Genomic DNA, 15,577 nt, shown 5'->3' with positions numbered 1-15,577 from the left:
GAAAAGGCTGCGGTGAAGTTTGTTGCGCCGCTTCTTCTTCACCTGCGCTTTGGAAGCCGGCAGTATACTTGGTTTAAGTAATTTTTGACGTCAATAAGTGATGTATATCATCCTAATTTGAATAAAGAATTTTGAATTTGAATTTGCTAAAGTCTATGCAAGAAACAGAGTAGAATGGAATCTAATCCATCGACAAGAAAACTCGTTCTTAAATTTAATGAATGAGTATACTAAGAGTCTCTGAGCTAAGCCGGTGACAAACGGACAGACGTGACATTACCGTATGGGTTGTTTCCTTCGAAATACGATCTTTCACATAATTCATAAAAACTGATTTTTTCACACACATGTATAATAATTTATTTCAAAAGAAGCCGCCATATTGAATTCTTTAAGCAATAATGTCATTAAATTATATTTTAAATAAATATAAATCTACTTTGGCGAAGCATGTTCAAATTTAAATGGCATCTCGTTGCCCCAACGCTTGCTGCGCCCTCGCAGGGCGTCACCTGTACTTACTGTCAATGTAACATATAACATTTCCACTTGTGACATTGCAATTAATGAATCTGAATCTGATATATTTATTTGCTTTAAAACATGTTGTCGATTTTATACTGTTTTAGCTAAGATTACGGTATATTTCATGTTAAATTTATTAAATCGCATATATTTTAGTGTTAATCTGTAACCTACAGACACAAATGTAAACAAATCTCGATTCCCAATATTCCCGAATTTCCCACAATACCAACTCACAGTGAGACCTGGCTCGGCTGCTGCCCGCCACCGGCTCCGTGCTACCGCTGCCACTCTTACTCTTCTTGCCAACGCCTTTACCTGAGAAGATAAAAAAATATCATCAATATAAAATAATAACAAACACGACTGCTCTCCTCTTTACAGAATCGAAACCATAGCTATTTCGGGGCAATCTTGAAAGTATGTATGAAATAAATAAACAAAAAAAACTTGTTCGGGACAACGCCTGATAAATTTAATTAGCAAGAAACCTTCAAACATCTGTAATAACTTAACTACCTGCATGTTTCTATTATATCCTTGTCATTTCTACATTCGCAAGTGAAGCCACGTGATTGTACTGTGCTCCGAACCAAAAACTCATTAAACCCAAGTTAATTTCGAGTTTCGAGTTCCGAGTTCCAATTCAAATTCAATTCCATTGTGTCCACTACGAGACACTACTTAATGTATTTAATTCACTCAATTTACCTACTCCGCTGAACCCTACCCCACTTAATATACCTAATTCAAATCATTTATTCAGAAATTAGACCTTCACAGGCACTTTTTCCTCGTCAATCTTTATATTTATAGTTATTTATATATATAGGAGGCTGATTAAACACCAAAGTAAAGTAAAACTGAACAAACGACAAACACAACAATTAATTGACACATTAATATTCATGTTATACGTACATCACACTTTCCATATTTTGACTAGTATTTCCCTTAATTATATACCCAATGGATAATCGATTAGCAACGTTAAATGACATAGATAATATTGAGATAGCTTCATCCGTTGTCTGTAGCCTTAGTGAATTTAGTTCGACATTAAAGGTAGATAGAAGGGACCTTACTATCATAACACAAAACATAAGAAGTATTGATCACAATTTTGATGACTTTACCCTTACTTTAGCTTCTCTAAAAACTGATATAGACCTTATAATATTAACAGAATGTCGAATAAATGATAATAAAACCATACCACAAATGATAGGCTATAGCATGTATCATAGTACTTGTCATCAAAACCAAAATGATGGTGTCGTTCTGTACATAAAAAACATACTGAAACATGAAGTGAAGGAAATCAAACTCACTCATGCTTCTTGTGTTCAAGTGGATGTACTGGATACAGTCATCTTAGGAATCTATAGGTCTCCATCACAACAGAATGCCGAACTTTTCATTAATTCTTTAGAGTCACATTTAACTACTTTAACTTCTAGGAATAATATAGTTGTTGCGGGTGACATAAATATAAATATTAAACTCAAATCTGAAGAAAAATCGTATGAACGTAAAAATAGAATATTATATCAAAATATGTTGTCTAGTTTTGGAATACTTGCAGGACACACTTTTAAAACTAATGACAAAAACTGCATAGATCACGTAATGCTTAAATTAAATAAAAATAAATACAATGCACATATAGTTATTCTAGAAACTAGTGTAACTGACCACAAAACAGTTTTTCTTTCTATTTCTAAAGTATCGCGTCACCCACAACTAATCAAATATAAAACCAAGATTGACTTTGAAAGTGCTCTAATAGCGTTGGAAAAAAGCCAGATTAATGAACTTATGTTCTGCGATGACCCCACCTTAGTAACCGAGAAATTGACTAAACTAATAAAAGATAGTTTAGACCAACATTCTGCAACTACTAAAATACCTAAGTCTAAAATAATAATTAAACCCTGGATCACTCCGGGAATACTGCGTTGTATAAAAAACCGAAACAAACTACAGAAAGAATATAAAAATGATCCGGGAAATGAAATTACTAAAGTTATATATATTAGATATAGAAACTATTGCAATAATCTGATAAAAAAATTAAAACGGAACTATGAAAAAGAGCTACTAACAAAATCTTTAAAGAATAATAAAGTACTTTGGAAAAATATTAGAAACATTACTTATACCAACAAAAGTAATAGTCAATGTACTGAATTGTTACATATTAAACCCTCAAACAGAGAATCTGTAGATTATATTAATAAAGTATTTGCAAATGTTGGAAAACAATTAGCTACACAGATTCAAAAAAATTCTGACACCGAAGTTAATACCATGATAAATAACATCCCACAACAGTCCAATACACTTGTTTTATTACCAACAGACTGTGATGAAGTAAACAGTGTTCTTATGAGTCTCAAATCGGATAGTGCTGATGGATGGGACAACATATCCACTCATTTCCTAAAACTAGCTAAAAACCTAATCATTCCAATTATAACTCACCTAGTAAATCTTTGTTTTTTGAAGGGTAAATTTCCGTTACCTCTAAAAAAGTCCATTATCACACCTATACATAAAAAGGGTAATAGAGACGAAGTCAGCAATTATCGACCGATATCTGTTTTACCTGCCCTATCTAAAATTCTGGAAAAATTGATTAATATCCGACTAATAAAATTCTTAGATAAATATAAAATTCTCTCATCACAACAATTCGGCTTTAGACGAGGAAAATCGGCTGAAGACGCGGTAATTGAACTAAGCACCTTGGTTGCTCAGAATTTGGATAAAGGCGTTAAATGCGCAGCAGTATTCCTTGACCTGAAAAGTGCTTTTGACACCGTTTCTATCCCCATTCTCTTACGCAAATTAGAGCGAATAGGAATCAGAGATGTGGCACTTGCTTTGCTTAAAGATTATTTGAGTGATAGACAGCAAACTGTTAAAATTGAAAATTGTGTGAGTGGAGTTGAGAACGTTACATATGGGGTTCCTCAGGGGAGTGTCCTGGGTCCTACTCTGTTTTTAACGTATATAAATGATCTCTGCGAAATGAGTATCCCAAATGCTAAAATCTTCTCCTATGCGGATGATACCGCCATTGTGTTCAATGGCACTACATGGGATGATACTCGAACACACACTGACGCAGGGTTGGCCCGGGTAGCATGTTGGCTAAAAAGTAACCTACTCACACTAAACACTGCAAAAACGAATTACATCTGTTTTGGTATTGATTCACGAAATCAACCTAATCTTGGCTACCAAGTAAAAATTCATTCTTGTAACCAAATTACTGATAGCCCAAACTGCAGTTGTCCAATCATTGATAGGGTAGATAAGGTTAAATACTTGGGTGTATTGGTTGATCAAAGGTTGTCATGGTACCCACATCTAGATCACGTAATAAATAGAGTTAGAAAATTATCCTGGATTTTTAAATCTTTACGTCACGTCGTTCCTGGAGGTCTGGAGGTGCAATGCTCATCCAAAAGCCTATTGAATTGTATATATATATCCCTCGTGCAGTCTGTTCTCATCTATTGTATTTCGGTGTGGGGAAATGCTGCTAAGACCCATTTTCTAGGATTAGAAAGAGCTCAGAGATTCCTTATCAAAATTATGTATTTTAAGAAAAAACAATATTCAACTGAATTATTATACAAAGAGTGTAATTTGCTTACGGTTAGACAACTATATATTTTAAATTGTGTGCTAAATAAGCATAAGGTTACAGTATATGATCCCCAAGCAGAAACTAGGAGAAGAAGAAACATAGTGGCTAAAGTACCACAAACTAAAACAAGATTTGCAAAAAGGCAATTCTATGTAATATCAACCAATTTATATAATAAAATAAACAAAGAAATTAACATATATAGTAAACTATACAAGGAATGTAAAACTATTATTACTAGATGGCTTAAAACGAAAGGATATGAACAGACCGAAGCTTTACTAAGTATAGGATAATTATATGTATTATATATGTATGGTTGTATATGTATGTTTATATCTATTTATATATGTATATATGTGTGTGTATATATGTATGTTTATATCTATTTGTATATGTATATATGTGTGTGTATATATGTATATGTATGTATGTGTATGTATGTGTGTATGTATGTAAATTTAAACTAAAGTTTGATATATCGAACACATTTTTGAAACGCATTTGTACACTTGCTAATTACCCACCTACACTTAAGTACCTACCTAATTATATAAAGCGCTTTTATGAAAGAGCGGAGTCTCCTGGCACAGGCTTGCACGCTTAAAAGGAGATTCCAATCACATTCTAACTGTATCATGTGTTTTGAGTAATAAAGAATTTTTCATTTTTTTTTTTTTCATTTTTTTTTTTTTTTCATTTCTCACAAGCTACAAACTACTGGCATTTCGGAACGACCACTGCTGAGAGGAAATGCCGAAAGAAACTCATTTGAACAGTGTCGGTCCCTATCATGCCAGATCGGCTTACCATTATTGTTTCTTACAATGTTTTTCTCTAATAATATATAAAAGTACATAATGTACATAGTCAAAACGTATATCAAAACAGGTTATGATTGTGATCCGAGTGCTGATTATAATATATATATATCGATGTGAAACACAATTAACTCACATGAAAATATATGAGAAACGAGATGACCAGTTCCCTCTGGCAGCACCCGTTCACGAGTTGACGCGTGGGTCAGCCATCGCGTGCCACTCACCTTTGGTCTGAGTGTAGAGCGGCGCGTCGCTATCATCAGTGTCTCTAGTGAGGGCCGCCCTCGCAGCCAGCGCCCTCCGGCTGGCGCACAGCAGAGGCTCCGACGAGGACGAGGACGACGAGTCGCGGGTCCTCACCGGCCGGGCCGATTCCGGCGACGGGGAGAATTCTGATCGACATATATATATATATATTTTGCAGTGTAACTATGCATGTAAAATAGAATATAACATTTGCACAGCAATCTCTCTTCATAGACATAAAAAACATAACAAAAAAAAAAATGGTTGCCTGTAAAGTCGGTTTTACGGGCGAAGATTTTACGTGACAACGTCTTTTTACGCGCGCGGCAGACCGATCATAGTTGAGTGGGAGAGAGACGCAAGGCATTCGGCGGGCCTCTCGCTCGTTCGGTGACTCATAGTAACGTTACCGGGCGTTACACTTTTTCATAAGTGACTCCCAGCCGCAACCTAATTTAAGACGTTGTCACGTCAAAAAATTGTTATATATAATTCGCTCCCGTGATAAAAAGTATCGTATGTGTTATTCCAGATTATATTCTATTCTGTATGTTTGATTTTGGAAATGATTCCTTCCTCGGGAAATTTGGACGGATCGTAATGACAGCGCGGCTGCGGCGGTCGCAACGCTCTGAGAACCATCCAGATAGCAAACTCTATTTGAATAACATAATTAATATAAAGAGGGACAAACAATCTCACCATCAGTATAAGTCTTCCTTGGCACTCGCTTCCGTCTCTGTCTCCCGCCGCTGGTCTCCGGTTTGTTGGCCCATAGGGCTTCGAACAGCGCGGACAGACGCACAGTCATTGAATATATCTGATGGTAACAGAGGAAAAGAAAAAATATATGTGAAAAACTGCCTGTCAAGTTCTAATTTCAGAATATATTTTTTTCATTTAGTTGTTTAATAGATCATTTAAAATCGTGTTAAGTAATACCCTCGTCGGGAGCCGTTCCTGAGTGCAGCTTTAGGTCACGCTTATCATAATAAAGCGTTGTCGTCCAAACTGAACGCGTGTACAAAAATTCAGCTCAATCGGTTGAAGATATCTGCTTTAAAATTGAGTTGCAAGATTCCACCCGAAAGTTAAACAAAAGTTTAAATAAAATTTCGAAAATATGGGCACATGCAGTTTATTGTGATATTGAGATTATTATTATTATATGTGCGGTAAAATAAGATATTTGTGCTTAATTTATATGTGAGGTAAAATAAGATATTTGTTTTTAAATAAAGTATGAGCCATCGCTAACAGATCGTAACAAGTTTATTTGTGAGACAAGAATTAAAAAACCTCCGACTTTCAACATTCATTTCACTACAACTTTTGAACCGATTTCGATCGTGATTGTGTACTTACATTGTTATATTACTGATTAAAAATTATACATAAATTTATATTTAAAAAATGGTAAGCCCTTCTGGCATAATAGGGACCAACACTGTTTGAATGAGTTTCTGTCGGCATTTCTTCTCAGCAGTGGTCGTTCCGAAATGCTAGTAGTTTGTAGCTTTGGTAAACATCATTTAATTTGGAATATGACGTGAAAAAGTGCCTGTGAAGGCCAACGCATAAAAATTAGCTATCAAATAAAAAAAAGACCGTATCCAAATCGGTTCAACCGTTGATGAGCAACGGTGCCACGTACACAGCCAGACATTACATTAGTACATTCTTTATGCATCGGGGGTTAAAAAAATCCATCGTAACAAATAAATGCCGATTTTGAAAACAATAGGACTCGAGCGGGAATTGAACCCGCGACCCTGTCTATCCGGGACACTGAGCTATGCGTTCAGTTCCCACTCGATTCCAAATTTTTTCCCTCTCTACTTCCAAAACTAGATATGTTGCCCGGGGCTTCGCTCCCGTGGAAATTTCTAGATAAAATATAGCCTATATTCAATCAATCTCGGATAATGGACCTTTGTTATAGTGAAAGAATTTTTGAAATCGGTTCAGTAGTTTCGGAGATTCAAACATGCAAACTCACAAACGCAATTGTATGACAAAACCATATTATTAAATACTGACCCGACTCCTCTTGTTAGTGTTGTAAAGCCTGCTGTTGCTGAACACGCGGCGGATGTCGCGGGCTACCTGTGACGGTGCGCTGTAGCGGCCGGAAGACAACCTCGACCTGACCGTACCGAGGTCCATAGGTTCCGATATCACGCTCCTGTTTTGTGGAGTCGAATGATTTTATAAACATTTGTGGTTACGCGTCAAAATTATTAGAGAAATTTAACTGTACAGACAAATGTAACAATACCTATAGGTATACAGAAGATGCTAATCGCATTGAAAAAGTATATTTTCTATAGTTTAGCTGAACTATAATGACCCTTCTTCAGGTGTTCCAGATCTTCGATGCTTATACCTCAACAGAAAATGCTCATCAGACTGAACAACTTTTATTAAAGCGTCATTAGCTTCCTCAGGAAACACACTGTCTATTGGTGGAAACCGATATGAAAATCCGTGCAGTAGCTTTTTGTGTTTATCGCGAACAGACAGACAGACGCGTCGGAGGATTTTGTTTTATAATATGGAAGGATAAGAATACGTGTATATGTTGCTGTCAAAACTCTTATCCGGTCAAAGCCACTTTTGACCAATGAATGAAAGAAAAGAGAGAGAGAGAGAGAGATACTATGTCACATACAAAAGTCTTTTTTTATTTATTCGTACATTATGGGTGAAGTTTATTAAATTAATGATTTTTATCGTCTTGGCGCAAAATGTCCTTTTCTTACAATGTCATAATGTCATTTTCTCAAAATGTTTCGTTGTGTGTTTTTGGTGATAATTTAGATAAGCAACTGATTACAAGAGTTTCTTTTTATTAAAAGGACAGGACATTATGAGAAAAGGACATTATGAGAAAAGGACATTATGAGAAAAGGACATTATGAGAAAAGGACATTATGAGAAAAGGACATTATGAGAAATGGACATTTGAGAAAGAACATTTCGAAAAAAGGACATTGTAAGAAAAGGACATTTTGCGCCAAGACGATTGCATAAAATGTGGTACATGATGGTGCAACAGACAATATTGTCATAATTATTAAAAAAAACTAGATGTTGCCCGGGGCATCGCTCCCGCGGGAATTTTGAGATAAAATATAGCCTATAGCAATCTTGGATAATGTACCTTTCTAATGGTGAAAGAATTTTTGAAATAGGTTCGCTAGTTTCGGAGATTACCCGCCTCAAACGTACAAACTCACAAACGCTTACCTCTTTATAATAATAGTATAGACAAATTGCGCTCGACTTTTGCGCCGCATCTTCACCTGCCCTTTGCAAGTCGGCGGTATTCTTAGTTTCAAATTTAATATATTTTTTTATATTATGAAAGAAATATATATATATATATATATATATCATTATTAATACCTGTAGTCCGGCACCAAATCAGAGTTGACAGGCTGCAAGAACGGTTCCGAATCAGCGGACGCGCACAGCTCCCGCAACACGCTTTCACAGAACGACATCCACGATGCGCGGGAGTGGACGCCGCGTGATATCTGACACGAGATTCACGTTCAGTTGCGCAACTCAAATTATAATTATTGAGAATATTGAGGGTCGGGGATTTTTTAATAGTTGGACAAATTAAAAAATCCCTGACCCTCATTCGCATATTCATTTAGCTAGAACTTTCGAACGGCTGAACCGATTTTGATCAAACATATCTAAGAATCACCACATAAAAATTTGCTATCAAATAAAAAATCCGCATCCAAATCGGTTTATCCGTCGATGAGCTATGTTGCCACGTACAGACGTAAACTTAGCGGTCTAACTGATAAAGATCTCTCTTTTTGCGTCGGGGGTTAAGAACAAAATAAAATATTACATATTTCGAGATAACATCATTATCTTCCCGATAACCAACAAAATGTGAATCATAGCCGGGTATTTATTTAAAGTTTCTCTTTTACGATCTCGGTGGCGCAGTGGTAAAATGCTTGCCTCTGGTCCCGGGTTCGATCCCCGGTCCGGTCATGATGGAAAATGATGACACACACACAAACACACGCACACACGCACGCACGCACGCACGCACGCACGCACGCACGCACGCACTAACACACACACACACAACATACTTCACTCGGTCAATAAACAAAAGAAATTGGTACAAATGTAATGTTGACGCTAGAGTGCAATCCTGTATCATGTTAACTTGTATGCTTGTTACTGTGCAAGTTTCGTGAACCTTGCATAAAATCAACAAATACAGAGTGATACCGCCCAACCTGATGGCCAAGCGGTCACTGATACCAACAACCTATCCCTGTGTGTCCCCGAATGAATGAAAATTGTGTTATTTAAAACAAATCTCACCTTTCCATTAAGCTTCTCGTCGTCCGTCGACTGGTACCCGGCACATAACTCCCTATATTTGGCCAGAACGTCGACATTTTGCCAATGTGCAATGATGTACAGTAACAAATCGGTGACAAGTCTCGCGGACCTCACTATAGGCGCGTGCGGGTCGTTGTATGTCTCAGCGTTGGTCGCCAGATAGCGGACGTCGAACTGCAACGCCGCTATGCGACGGTAAAATAGATTCTCACAGCGAGATCTGCGGAGAATTCATTTTTTCTGTATCTAATGTTTTCGTTGAAGACATTTAGAAATATAGCAAAGATTGTGTTGACCCGTGATTTTTTCAACATAAAAGTATGTAAATTCTAACTAATATTATAAATGCGAAAGTAAGTTTGTTTGTTACCTCTTCACGCTCCATCTGCTCAACCAATCTTCTTGAAATTTGTACGGACAAGGACATAGGGTACCTTTCATCGCGAAAAAATAACTGTTTCTGTAGGAAATTTACGCGAGTCGCGAGCAAAAGTTCGCATAGAACAAAGTTAATTTGAATTATACTATTAATAAATGTTCATTTTGCGCTAGTGTGTAAGTCCTTACCTGATAGTGGCAAGGTCGACGGGGTACGGTACAATTTTGGCGTAAGACGGGTACCGAGCGAGGTCCACGGGCGCTACGAAGGGCTCCGCGACAGCTAACGTCATCACCTGACAAAAAAGATTTTGACATTTCTTCGCCAACGATGACCTTACAAACAATGTAACTATGTGAGGTAAATATATATATATTAGGACAAATCACACAGATTGAGCTGGCCCCAAAGTAAGTTCGAGACTTGTGTTATGGGATACTGACTCAACGATACTATATTCTATAACATATACATATATAGATAAACATCCAAGACTCGGGCCAATCAGAAAAAGATTAAATATAAATAACAATTTATCATTTATTTCCTATGTCATCATGAATTTATCACGACGACCTCGGAGGCGCAGTGGTAAAGTGCTCGCCTCTGAACCGAGAGGTCCCGGGAGAGACGCCACACCCACCAACCTGCGACTGAGAGACATCACAGCCACCCACCTGCGACTGAGAGACATCACACCCACCCACTTGTTTCTGAGAGACATCACACACATCCACCTGCGACTGAGAGACATCACACCCACCCACCTGCGACTGCGAGACATCACACCCACCCACCTGCGACTGAGAGACATCACAGCCACCAACCTGCGACTGAGAGACATCACAGCCACCCACCTGCGACTGAGAGACATCACACCCACCCACCTGCCGCTGAGAGACATCACAGCCACCCACCTGCGACTGAGAGACATCACACCCACCCACTTGCTTCTGAGAGACATCACACCCACCCACCTGCGACTGCGAGACATCACAGCCACCCACCTGCGACTGAGAGACACCACAACCACCCACCTGCGAGACATGTCCGGCGATGGCGGCGCTGGCCGCGCGCTGGTCGGCGCCGGGCGGCCACTCGGCGGGCGCGGGCCGGTAGAGCAGCGCGCGCAGCTCCGCCGCCAGCACCGGCACGGCGCCGCCCGGCGACCGCGGCAGCCGCGCCTCGTCCAGCGGCTCCAGGTCCCAGGGGGACAGCCGTTCCACCTAAGCGTTCCATCTCCGTTATACGCGGCGACTTCGACATCGTATCGAGTGTACGGACAAACGCACATTATAATTTTCATGTAGGTCAGGAGAGCGCCGACTTAGCGTTTACGCAACACACGCCGTCTTGGCGCAAAATGTCCTTTTAATAAAATAAAAAGAAACTGTTTTAATCGGTTGCTTATCTAAATTATCATCGAAAAAAACACACAAGGACATTTTGAGAAAGGGCATTCTGAGAAAGACATTTCGCGCCAAGACGACCCACGCGACCATCAACTTAGTCATACGTCTGTAATTATCATTCAATAAAATCAGTATTCAATTCAAGTTTTTGTTCACGATCAGTGATAATTCCCATCTTAAAATTCATATCACAGTGATAGGGCACTATCATCACGTGTGCTAACACTGGTGTCGGATTTTAATCAAGTCGCCTAAAGGCATCTGACTTGACTTTTACGACACTTACCGACAACACTAGTGAAGTTCAACTAAATAACATGTAGTAGTGACGACACAACGTGGCAAAATGTACACATTAAATATTACCTTTATGGTGCTGACTTCTTAATAAAAGTTGTTACAGAATTTAAGTTTTTTTTACGATGGTCGAGTTTGTTTTTATAATTTCATACTTTTTGAAAATGGACTTTCCAACCAAGTTTAAATCTTCGTATTTTGATCCAGCTGCATTGTTACAGTCCATGAATTATCACAATGATCCTGAATAATTCTATTTTTTTACAATTCAATTGAAATATCCTTATATAAAAAACAAGGTTAAATTCCGCGCTACAACAGTGCACCGACCTCCCCGTTGTCCCAGCGCACGCGCAGCGCCAGGAACTGGCGCGCCGCGTGCTCGGGCGCGCAGTCCGCGTGCGCGGGCGGCGGTGCGCTCGAGCGCTCCAGCACTGACCCCGTCCACCTGGGGGGGGGACATACGTCTATCAAAATCAAATCCCAGGTCCCAAGTTCGAAGCCTACTCGTGCCACACAAATTTGAATACCAATCTGACTCATGAAGAAAAACATCGCGAGGAAACCTGCACACTGGTTTATTATTAACTCGTGTGTGAAATGGAGAAGGCAATGGCAAACCACTCCATTAATAATGCCATGAAAGTTGTTGTGTGTGTTTCATTTCAATTAGCCATGAGAAAATACGACTATGAAGATGTCACAAGTAAAACATCAGATTCATAGAACCTATAGTTTTCACTAACGTTCTTATACAACTACACCAACACTAAAAGTCATATAATAGCATCTTAACAGCTAAAACTCACCAAGAATCGTCAATAACACATCGGAATCTGTCGCCAGCGGACCATTTCCTGGCTATAGCCGCACTATATTGTTGTTTTAACACCAAAAAGTCTATCACATCGGGCATATCGTGGTATCTCACTGTGAATGATCTAGCTCTGTGCTGGTTCGATCCGGCGCAGGCCAGTTTGAGGCAGACTATTCGAGGAGGTTTTATTACGTATTTCATGCCGACTACCTGTGGAGGAAATACTCGTATGGGAATAAAGTTCATTTAAATCAACAGTCAACAGTTTTAAGAACAGATTGTATAAAATCTCCAAACTTCAAGACACGCGCACGCATCAGCTCAATGAGCAGCTAGTGTGTTATACAATAAAAACTTATTTATTTAAATATTTATCAATAAAAATTAAATCATTTATTCAGACATTAGGCTTTCACAAGCACTTTTTCACGACATATTCTAAATTAAATGATATTTACCAAAGCTACAAACTACTAGCATTTCAGAACGACCACTGCTGAGAAGAAATGCCGAAAGAAACTCATTCAAACAGCGTTGATCCCTACTATGCCAGAAGGGCTTACCATTTTTTAAATATAAATTTATGTAATTTTTTAAGCTAACGTATGTTTTGTCACTGTCACTGTACGATAATCGATGTTGATAGAATGAGACAAAACATAGTTTAAAGTGTGCTTTAACTTTTTCATGATTTGTGTTTTTTACAAAAATGTAATTTTTGCTACATGCTTGTATTGTCGTCAGAGAGATCTTGTGGCAATTAACGCCTGACAAAAAACCCATGTCCGTGCAGTAAACCGTTGAGGAGTTCCTTCGTTGGGAGCCGATCCTGGGTGCACAATCAGGTCACGACCACATTGCTCACAATCGAAGATCTAAAATACTACATAATGAAACAAGTTTAGTTAATGATTGTGTGAGACTGTTAGAATAGAACAGAAATAAGTTTATTCTAATTAAATTCTAATTCGCGGGCCGTATACAAGGTCACCGTAATTTAACCTAGACAATATCAGCGACTGTTGCCTGAACTAAGTCTGTATCTCAGTACATTTTTATTTATACTTTTTATTTTTTTATTTTTTTTATATTAGGACAAATCACACAGATTGAGCTAGCCCCAAAGTAAGTTCGAGACTTGTGTTATGGGATGCTAACTCAACGATACTATATTCTATAACAAATACATATATAGATAAACATCCAAGACCCGGGCCAATCAGAAAAAGATCATTTTCCATCATGACCCGACCGGGGATCGAACCCGGTACCTCTCGGTTCAGTGGCAAGAACCTTGCCACTGCGCCACCGAACTATACATATTTTGTAATTATTACTACATGCATGAGTGAAGACTCATTCATGCCTATTGTTGGCGCAACACGCTTGATCAAATGAAACTGACATTTTGTCCGTACGTGTATTTTTACCGTGTTTGCCTGCAAATAAATGTATTTCATATCATTTCATTACACGAGCCATTACAGATCATCTGTTTACCCTTATAAAACCTAAAGCTGTACAAAAGAAAAATAAAAGTTATTTTTATTACAAATTTCATTAATTGGAACCGTTATAGAACCTAAAGCGGTATAATAATATTACAAACGCTTTATAATCTTACCTTAACCAACTCGCAGTCGTTAACAACAGTTCTCTCCCAGGGTTTGTCTCTGGGATTTATCTTGTACAAGTCTTTCTCGGCCACTGCTTCGAAGTACCTGAAATGGGAGATGACATTATAATGCGCGGAATTTGACATTGTAAAGTGCTTGCCACTGAACCGAGAGGTCCCGGGTTCGAACCCCGGTCGGGTCATGATGGAAAATGATCTTTTCCTGATTGGCCCAGGTCTTGGATGTTTATCTATATGTGTGTTTGTTATAGAATATAGTATCGTTGAGTTAGTATCCCGTAACACAAATCTCGAACTTACTTTGGGGCTAGCTCAATCTGTGTGATTTGTCCTGATATATTTATTTATTTATTATCCACTCGTAATTTATTATATTACAGAAACATCCCTGTTTTGGAGTGTATTAATTGCTAATATTGATCACATATTATCCGATTCGCCTAAAGGCATCTGACATGTCAGATGTCATGACTTTTACCTAACGCGTCTGGTGGAAAGTAGTCGCATACGCACTAGTGAACTAAACTGTCCACCAGTGTGCAGGTTTCCTCGCGATGTTCTCCTTCACCGGAAGCAAGCGGTGGTCGATGAAAACTACTATACGTGAGTCAGATTGGTGTACAAACTCGTGTGGCGCGAGTGGGATTAGCTCACATTACAGAAATCTTCCTCAACCTCTACCGCGTCTGTCTGTTCGCGATAAGCTCAAAAACCACTGCACGGATTTTCATGCGGTTTTCACCAATAGACATTGTGATACCCGAGGAAGGTTTTAGGTGTAAAATTTATTATGTTTTTACCCGAGCGAATATTATACGTAATATTATAATTACGTAATATTATAAAGAGATTTGTTGTTTTGTTTCTTAGATATTTTTTTTTTCGTAAAGATTAAACTCATGCAAACAAATGATAATGTGGAGACAGTGATGTGAGCACACAGACCTCTGATGTCCCAGTCGGAAGTAGAGACACTCGTCCCCCATCTGCGGGTGGTACGGAGCCTTGCGCGGCAACACCGCCGTTATCCACTCCCCGGGGCGGTACACTTCTGCTAGCTCTTCCACTGCTGCAATAATAAATTATATATGGTTATATATACTATTATCATAAAAAGGTAAGCGTTTTTGAGTTTGCATGTTTGAGGCGGGTAATCTCCGAAACTACCGAACCGATTGGCGTCGCTGTCGTTGCGCAGGGACACAGTGGCCCATCTCGGTTGTGACCACACTAGTGGTTGCTTACCATGAGCGGTTTCCGACTGGTTTCTGTCTAGCGGGGGCGAGTATCCGTCGTCACCGTTGTCCTGCGGAAACCACAGTGGCGACCCATCCCGGTTGTGACCACACCGGTGGTTGCTTACCATGAGCACTCTCCGACGGGTTTCTGTCTCGCGGAGG

At 38.9% G+C, this 15,577-nt stretch overlaps 1 protein-coding gene across 3 annotated transcripts in view; it reads right to left on the bottom strand.

Moving 5' to 3' along the window:
- BRWD3 overlaps positions 1-15,577 on the bottom strand; it is a 43,725-nt gene that overhangs the window by 7,632 nt on the left and 20,516 nt on the right. For all 3 annotated transcript variants that reach the window (XM_053767143.1, XM_053767145.1, XM_053767144.1), the window contains 12 exons: positions 15,123-15,246; positions 14,166-14,262; positions 12,534-12,751; positions 12,055-12,172; positions 11,053-11,241; positions 10,204-10,310; positions 9,616-9,856; positions 8,662-8,792; positions 7,294-7,438; positions 5,956-6,073; positions 5,232-5,399; positions 763-843 (listed from right to left, as the gene is read on the bottom strand). In XM_053767143.1, the coding sequence (XP_053623118.1) occupies positions 763-843; positions 5,232-5,399; positions 5,956-6,073; positions 7,294-7,438; positions 8,662-8,792; positions 9,616-9,856; positions 10,204-10,310; positions 11,053-11,241; positions 12,055-12,172; positions 12,534-12,751; positions 14,166-14,262; positions 15,123-15,246 (1,737 nt within the window). The remainder of the gene's footprint in view (positions 1-762; positions 844-5,231; positions 5,400-5,955; positions 6,074-7,293; positions 7,439-8,661; positions 8,793-9,615; positions 9,857-10,203; positions 10,311-11,052; positions 11,242-12,054; positions 12,173-12,533; positions 12,752-14,165; positions 14,263-15,122; positions 15,247-15,577) is intronic.

The sequence above is a fragment of the Plodia interpunctella genome, chromosome 30 (assembly GCF_027563975.2).
Source record: "Plodia interpunctella isolate USDA-ARS_2022_Savannah chromosome 30, ilPloInte3.2, whole genome shotgun sequence".
In the NCBI taxonomy this organism is placed as follows: domain Eukaryota; kingdom Metazoa; phylum Arthropoda; class Insecta; order Lepidoptera; family Pyralidae; genus Plodia; species Plodia interpunctella.
The sequence above is the reverse complement of the archived record's forward strand: the minus strand, read 5'-3'. Positions and strand labels throughout refer to the sequence as shown.